Genomic DNA, 7,942 nt, shown 5'->3' with positions numbered 1-7,942 from the left:
TCAAGTAATTGTGCAGTCCTGTGTTTTAAATGTTTGTTTAGGGATTTTAAAATGCACCAATGGCTCATACACTTTTGCTTTTGTTTGTGTTTTTCTCCAGCCTCCTCCCCTGCCAAGACAGACTCATTCTGCCCATGAGCCCATGGGCAGGCTGGACGACAGTGGATTGGAGGCACTAAAAGTGCTAATTAAATCAAAAGCTCCAAACATAATAGCAGAGTATGAGAAATCTGGCACGATATCCACCAAAAACAGGATGCTTCTTGTGAGGGTTGCTGTCAGCAATCTTGTGGAGAGACGAGGATTGTGAGTGTGAGATTCAAAGTATTGACAGTGGAGTGAAATTTGTTCTTATATCATACTTAAAATGTGTATTTTAGTCAATACATATGAAGTGTGAGTATAGCTGATGGCAATACATGTTACTAATTGAAGAGTTTAGGTGCAAAAACCTCTAAAAACCACTTCTGTGAAAAATGAGATATGATATAAAGGGAAATATTATCAGTGCCTACTATACGATATTCATGCCAGCTGTGTTTTTTCCAATTTACCACAAAAAATGTCATGTGGACTTCTGAACTCTTCAATGTGTCTTTAGAAATGGTTTGGTTGATGCTGTCTGTTATTTATTAGTTACCCATCCAGTGATGACAAGGTGCGTCTTGCCAAGAATGTTGTCACCACGTTTCCAAAATTGAGTGTCAAAATCCAGGAACACAATGAAGGATATGTAAGTGAAAACAAAAATATGTTTACCTTCCCACCCCACATTTTACTAATGTACCAAATGTTAATGGTTTCAGAAATGAGGGCAAGTGTTTTGTTGCTATTGTATGCCTCATGTCCACTCTCTCACTTCAACCCATGAAAAGGAACACTACTATGATCCAGCCTCTCACAGCGGTTTCATTGAAATGAAACTTCGAAACCTGAGAAGGGACATGGAGGAAAGCCAGAAAAGATATCGCCGGAAGAACAAAACCTGTGGCACTGTAACTCTGACTTTGACCTCGTCTATGGCAAACACAGACGAGGATGTGAGTGAGTGGGTAACCCTGGCAAAGAGAATGAAGCCCTCACCTGAAAACCTCTCAACAATAAAGCGTGCTATGGACCGGACCTACACTCACAGAAGAATATGGATCACAACACAATCTCCATCATTGGCTGAGATATTTAATCAGTATCCACGATTCGTTGACATTACACACCTGGTAAGCAAACTCTTAATACTATTATTTATTTTTTAGCTACAGTGTATCTGTCCTTTGAAGCCCCCCCCAATACCTCAGTAATATACTGTAAATTCAAATGAACAAATTGTATTGAATATTTATCTTTGTACATTTTAGTTGGATTTAGACTTCGATAAACAGTTCGAGGGGAAGGCTGATCTTTTCCTTCGCAAATGGGAGACAAATATCATCCCTAAGCTGATGAAGGTTGCTGCATTGGAGATGTCTGAGGATCTGGAAAATCCTTCAACCACCGGGAACAACAGTGATGGTATGTTGGGTCGCATTCAGGAAGATAGGGGGGGAAATGCACTTATAACTTTTATGGACAATGGATAATTACTGAAGCCAGTTTAATTGTTCAAGATGACTTAATCTTGTGTAAGGGTAGATCTCTAATTTGGATTCTAATATTTTCATGTAGACATGCTTTGCTTCAAAGCACTTCAGGTGCTCACGCACCTTCTTCCACCAACGGCATCAGGACGAGGGGCTGGATGGAGTCGCTGCAGTGTTAAATCAGCCATTTCCTACCTCATGGACTTTGTGCAAGTATGTTTGTGTCTTATGACTTTTTGGTTGCATCACTGTTCACTGAACCTCCTGATGTTGTGTTGTGGTCTCCTCCCCATGCTGGTTTACTAATGTAGTAATTCAAACGTTTTGTGTTACAGCCTGGAACGAGCATTTCATCATTGCTTGATAATCCTGATCCATCGAGGGGCCACCAGCCAAGCATCGTGTGCATTGGACACCCAAGTGGAGCTGCCCAGCAGTATCTGATCGTCGCCAAAAGTGACAAGATTGCTGTGCCACTTGGAGATGAAGGGCTGACCTGCGCAATTGACAAGCTCTTCAAGATGTATTGGGTTTGCAATCTTAAGTACCCTGTCCAACTGCAGTCTGTCTTCTCCTTCCTGGAGCATATTTATGAATTACCAATTTCTGTAAACAAAAGATCTAAAGTTATTGAGCTTATCTCCAAGCTCCAGGCTATATCATAAATAAGCCATGTATGTGTGCCCAAGGTGCAAGCGCGTCATTGGAGGAGAAGCCAGGAAGCTTATCCGGCATCTTAGAACCTTTCATGCTTTATCAGATTCCCAAGACTTTCAAATTGTATGTTGCCAGAACAACTGCCAAAGAACATATCACAATCTAAACTCCTATAGAAAACACCTTAAGAAAGACCATTCAAAAGTTATATCAAATGAACAAATTGATTATGTCCCAGGACACTTGGAATGTTGTAATATGTTGAATGATGATGAAATTGATAATGAACCAATTCCAGAAGAAGCCACAGTAGATCTCAGAACAGCGGATTCAGCAACTCTTAATGATTGCGCATCTGCATTTGTAGCCCAAATGTATTCCTCACCTAACACAACTCTCACTGATGTGCAGAGGAGTGTTACATGTGCCAAAGAAGTCCTAGACCGAACTATAGACATTGTTGAAGAGAAAATGCTCTCCTTTATAGATGCCCATTCTTTACCTCATGATGACGATGCTTTTAAAACTTTGATGCAAGAATTGGAAAATGGGAGGAAAATGTTTGAAGATGTTGACACTCCCTATAAAATGACCAAATACTTCTCTGATAAAAAGTGTCTTGTGAAACCAACAGACATATTCTTAGGGCATAGGGCAGATACTGCCAGAAATGGACAAATGACACAGGTGCTGATGTCAGACACATGTCAGTACATTCCTATTATTGACACCATCAGATTTCTTTTTGGCAAAATGCACAAAATGGGAGCTGTGTATTTTTCCTTGAGGAACTTGCCTGCAGAGTACAACTCATCTCTGGCAAACATTCATTTGTGTCTCCTTTTTAACTCTATAGACAAAGAAACCTATGTGTAACTGCCTCTGTGTCAGTCAGCGCGGTATTTCTGAGTTATTTATTTTGGTAGGAACCAAAGTTCTCTAAGGCGGAACCTTTGTTTTTGTATCGCCCGTTTCCGTCAGGACATACTTTAGCGTAACACTCATCAAAAAAAGTCCGCTGATTTAGTACATGTTTTTCAGTGCTGATGCATCTGCAAAATAGCTCTTAGCATCAAGATAAACAATCCTACAGAGTAATGCCAAGCTACACAACTTTCCTCTTGCAATGCAGCTACTAAGGTATGTTTTGCTGACGTTTTTTGTGTGTGTTTTCTGTTCTTGTTTGTATAGGGTTGCCAACTATCAGAAATTAAAATAAGGGACGCTCACCACGGGCCCGACTCCTGTGGGGCGGGGCACCCGCAGCAGTGGTATGTTTTATTTTGTGCTGGTGTTTTTAGTAAAGGGTTGATCAAGAAAGGAATTAGTCATACTTAAAGCTTGAAATGCTTTATTATCACATAACATTCTCTTATAAAGTGCAGTCAATTAAATCTTGAATGAAATCTCTTTGTGTGGCTTGTGCAGCAATGAACTTTTAAAATATAAACTAAATAAACGGAGAACTTCATGTTACTTTTTAAGTGCATAACTATAGGGACTCTCTTTGAACATTTTTACAAAAAAAAAACAGTACAAATAAACAACAAAAACACTTACAAACTTATGTAAAAAAAGAAAGTGCAAAACATTACTCCTCCCCTCAAAACTGTTACTTCTTTTTCCAGGTGTACTTCTTGTTACTCCTTGCAGCACTGAGTAACTCTTTGTCTTTCAAAGCGCTGTTGTAAAACTCTGAACAGGACTGCTCAAAGTTGAGAGTGATCAGCAGCTCACTTCTCATGAGCTCTGTGGAGCACCTATTCCTGCAGTCACTCCATTTGTTGGCCATTCTGGAGAAGATCCTTTCCACACATCCAGTGGATGCTGGGATGCTCAGGATGTGTCTGGTGATAGACAGCATGTTTGGCAGGTCAGCTACTCGAAAGAGAGCCACCAACCTGGCAGCCACACCTTTGGACTTCCATTCATCTTCAGCATCTTCTTTGAGCTTCTTCAGAATGGGTTTTGCTGTGGAGCATTCATCATAAAGTTCATCCATGTTGACTTTATGGATGACGTTGAGCTTGGTGGTCACCCTCTCAATGTCAGTAAAGGTCATGGTGCCATGGTGCAGAGAGAGAGGTTGCAGTGAGAACAACCAGTAGTCTTCCGAAAAGTTGAACCATTTCTCAACATATGAGAGTGCTGTGTTGAGGAATACAGTAAAATCTGCCCTTGCCATGTCAGCATCAAGTGGACGGAGACGCTGCAGCTTCAATTTAGTTAAGTAGCCATAGAACTGTTAATCTCGTCTCTGTGTGAGCTTTTGCTTGAAGTTTTCCATGATGGAATATAACTCAACACAGGTGGTTTCATCACTCTCCAGCTTCTTTACAACTTCCTCAAAGAGAGAGAGGATATTATTGCAGAAAAGAAGGTAAACCTCCACAATGTCTCCATCTTCCTCAGTTGAGTCCTCACTGAAATTGAACAATGCTCGAAGTTGTTTGGGACACTCCTCCCCCCAGGCTGATGAAGTACGATTTCAGTGCAATCCAGGTTTGCATTAGCCGGGTGATGGCTGGATCAAGGGAGAGCCACCTGGTTGTGACATGTCGCAGAATTTCCTGGAACGCAACATCACAAAACCTACAAAACTCTTTGAGTGATTCTCTTCGTTTGGCAGATGTGGAAAAGAAGGCATAGACCTTCAGCACAACATTTTCCACATCTACAGTGAGCTGGTCAAGAGCATGCTTCACTGTGTTGTGCACAATATGGGCATGGCAGTTTCCTTGCAGCAGATCTTTTTATTACTTCTTCCAGTTGGTGAAGACAGAGTCTTGAATTCCATAATTCACATTTGTGTTGTCTGCAGTGCACTAAATGCTGTCACATGATCCAACGATAAGCCAAATTTGTCAAGCGACTGCTCAATGAGAGCTACAATCCCAGCAGCGGACTCATCTGCATTTTCAATGAAATCCAGCATTTTGTTGGTGACCCCGCATTCTGGACTGAAGTATTGAACAGCAAGGGGGAACATCTTCCTGTTGCCTTTATTTGATGCATCTGTCTGAATGGAAAATGGGAGGGGTTTATCTGATGTTAGGGCCTTGAGAACATCAGCCACTGCCTTTGGAGCAAGGACATCTTTAATCACTGCCTCTGCCTTTGTTCTCCCTATACATTTTTTTTTACAATTTTTGAATCCAGGAGAACCTTTTGATTCAGTTTATGTGCACAGTCAACACTGTTGTAGCTGAGGTTGTGTCTGACTGTGTGGTACACCTGTGTCACCTCAGCTGCGGTAATATAGAGAGGAAGAGTGGGATGACATATTGTTGATTAAATTGAACATTTGTCTGCTCCCTGTCTTATGACTTGAAAAGAAGTCAGGTCATCCAAACAGTTAAACCACACTAATAATATAATTGATGTAATGATCACTGAACACTGCATTCCTCAAAAATATAAAAATTGTGACACAGAATACACAGAAAGCTCTACAAACATTTTTAATCTAGGAAATGTATGTATATTAAAGAATAAAGGTTTTCTTTTAACAAATGTATTTTTTTATTTATTAACTGTTAATCCATTAGTATGATTTGTTCTTTAAATGGCCATATATAATATTTATATACTTCTGTATATTAAATAAATGGTCGTTCATTCGACTTTTAAAACTCAACATCCTAAACAATCAATCAAACCACAACAGTTTACTAAAATAGGCTCTGCCCATGCACTGCGATGTTCTGGCAAAAGCACAACCAGATAGGAAATCAATCACAACATAATGTCCCATACCGTATCAACCTCAGGAGATGATTGGGGTATGAAGAACTGTGACACTGACGCTTGGGTCTTCTGTGATCTTTCGTGTCTGCAGTGTTGCTCTCCTGTTGCATGCTGTCTGATGTCAGACAGCCCACCGTGCGCCACTGAAAACACTCGTCGACATATTTTACAACTTGCCTTGTAAACATCTCCATTGACGCTGTCCAGCCAAGGATGTGCGTCTTCCCACTCACGTCCGTACTTCTGCAAGCGTTTACGCTTTTGAGGACGTGGTGGAGTACCGGGTGTAGCGGGCATTTTTAAAAGGCGCGGGTTTTGTGAGCAGCGCCGGTGTGTGGTGTCTGTCGCTAGGCAACCGCGACCACCACACGCATGCGCAGACACACAGATGACCGGAGCGGGTCTTGCGTAGATCCCGCCGCGACAATTTTGCTGACCGTAGTATTCCCTGTGTTTTGTTTTGATCATTATTGTTAGATTTAGTATTTGTGTGTGTGACAGACATGTGTATTGGACATTTATGGAAATACGGAACAAATTGCGTCCCGTATTGGTTCAATACGGGACGCAACATTTAATTGCCAAATAAGGGACGATTCCGTATTTTACGGGACGGTTGGCAACCCTAGTGCACACTAACACATTGAAAAGTAGCTAACAATTAGCATCAAGCTAGCAGACATTAGCATGTCCAATTTATACATAAGCCACACTCCAGCTGTCCTACATCATGACGCAATATTGATCCCCTTTATATGAGGATGCATATTATATACTGAACTTGGAAGCCAAGTCATACACCTTGAAAACAAGTAGGCCTAAAGATAGCAAAATATGCGTGGCCATTTTATCAGTTTGACTACCAAATGAAATAGGCCTAAAAAATGATCCCGGTTTAAAATACACAGGGGGCCGGAGGCGAAATATAGCCTTAATATAAGAAACTAAATGTTAAAAGAAATACAAAAGTTGACTTACTTACCGAATCACAAGAGGATGCAGGTTTCAAACAGACTCCTTGCACCGTTGAGACGAGACTGTGCAGTGTGTACCACGTCGGCTTTATAGGCTATGGTGGGGGAGGGTCAATTTACCAGAAATTTACACCTGAAGTGTCACTTCCAGGTTTGGAGTTAAGTGTTCAATTATTCAGAGTTAATTTTACTACAATGACACTTACAGATTTGATTTGAAGATATTTCGTTTTGACACCCTGTTTTAACACCAACTCTTCGAAAAATTAGAGTTAAATATACAGGATTTGACTCTTTCCAGAGTATATTTAACTATGCTCTAACTCAAACTTCCTCAACACCAACATTTTAACTCTCCTCAATTTGCTGTGTACAATCATATGGTCAAACAACACACAAACAAAAGTATCCATAGAAATCCTAAGCTAATACTTTTCGGTTATGTGCTACAAGGTCATACAATTTTCAACATGTGCAAAAGTAAAGTAAAAAATTTGTAGTCATAATAAAAATTAAAAATTATTGATAGGCTAGCATGGATTTGGGTGGTTCAGGTGATCTTCGTGTATTGGTGCGCTGTTGCATGTGGGTGGTTTTGGACATTGTTATCATCGCAGCCATTGTTTCTTCTGTCGCCGTCGGGGCCTGTAATTCATGAACCCAAGACTCGTCCCTCCTTGTCAAGGGCTCAGCTCACAGAGAGGTTACTTTTACATCATGGGAGCCTCCAAACAGGTTCTTTGTCGTCGTTGTGTCAGCAACAGGTGACCTGTAAACAACCGTCTCAAAGAAGATCAACAGTACCATTATCAATGCAGCGATTCACAAATAACGGGTTGCACTCGCAACCAAGCAACACTACACAATAACAAATATAGTCTGGTATGGTTGTTTTAAAATTTGTTATTCAAGTAAATCCGGGATATTGATTATCTTATATACAGGCGCTTCTACTAGAATAGTATAGGTGTTGAATATTCTACATAT

The 7,942-nt window shown here is 40.6% G+C and overlaps 1 protein-coding gene across 1 annotated transcript; it reads left to right on the top strand.

Annotated features, from left to right (window-relative positions):
- Positions 1-287: 287 nt before the first annotated feature.
- LOC130387273 (uncharacterized) lies at positions 288-7,170 on the top strand. Its single transcript, XM_056596291.1, has 6 exons — positions 288-306; positions 637-733; positions 876-1,217; positions 1,356-1,509; positions 1,663-1,790; positions 1,913-7,170. Exons 3-6 carry the CDS (start codon positions 918-920, stop codon positions 2,240-2,242), a joined length of 912 nt encoding a protein of 303 aa, XP_056452266.1. The 5' UTR covers positions 288-306; positions 637-733; positions 876-917; the 3' UTR covers positions 2,243-7,170.
- Positions 7,171-7,942: the final 772 nt, after the last annotated feature.

The sequence above is a fragment of the Gadus chalcogrammus genome, chromosome 8, assembly GCF_026213295.1.
Source record: "Gadus chalcogrammus isolate NIFS_2021 chromosome 8, NIFS_Gcha_1.0, whole genome shotgun sequence".
NCBI classification, from domain to species: Eukaryota; Metazoa; Chordata; class Actinopteri; order Gadiformes; family Gadidae; genus Gadus; species Gadus chalcogrammus.
Note: the sequence above shows the minus strand (reverse complement) of the source record. Positions and strands in the feature narration are given on the sequence as shown.

Bases quoted from the DNA above. Each gene is read 5' to 3' on its own strand.
- LOC130387273 (XM_056596291.1), top strand. From the start codon at position 918: ATGAAACTTCGAAACCTGAGAAGGGACATGGAGGAAAGCCAGAAAAGA. The intron at 1,218-1,355 runs GTAAGCAAACTC...TGTACATTTTAG, and splicing joins TCGTTGACATTACACACCTG to TTGGATTTAGACTTCGATAA. The intron at 1,510-1,662 runs GTATGTTGGGTC...ATTTTCATGTAG, and splicing joins CACCGGGAACAACAGTGATG to ACATGCTTTGCTTCAAAGCA.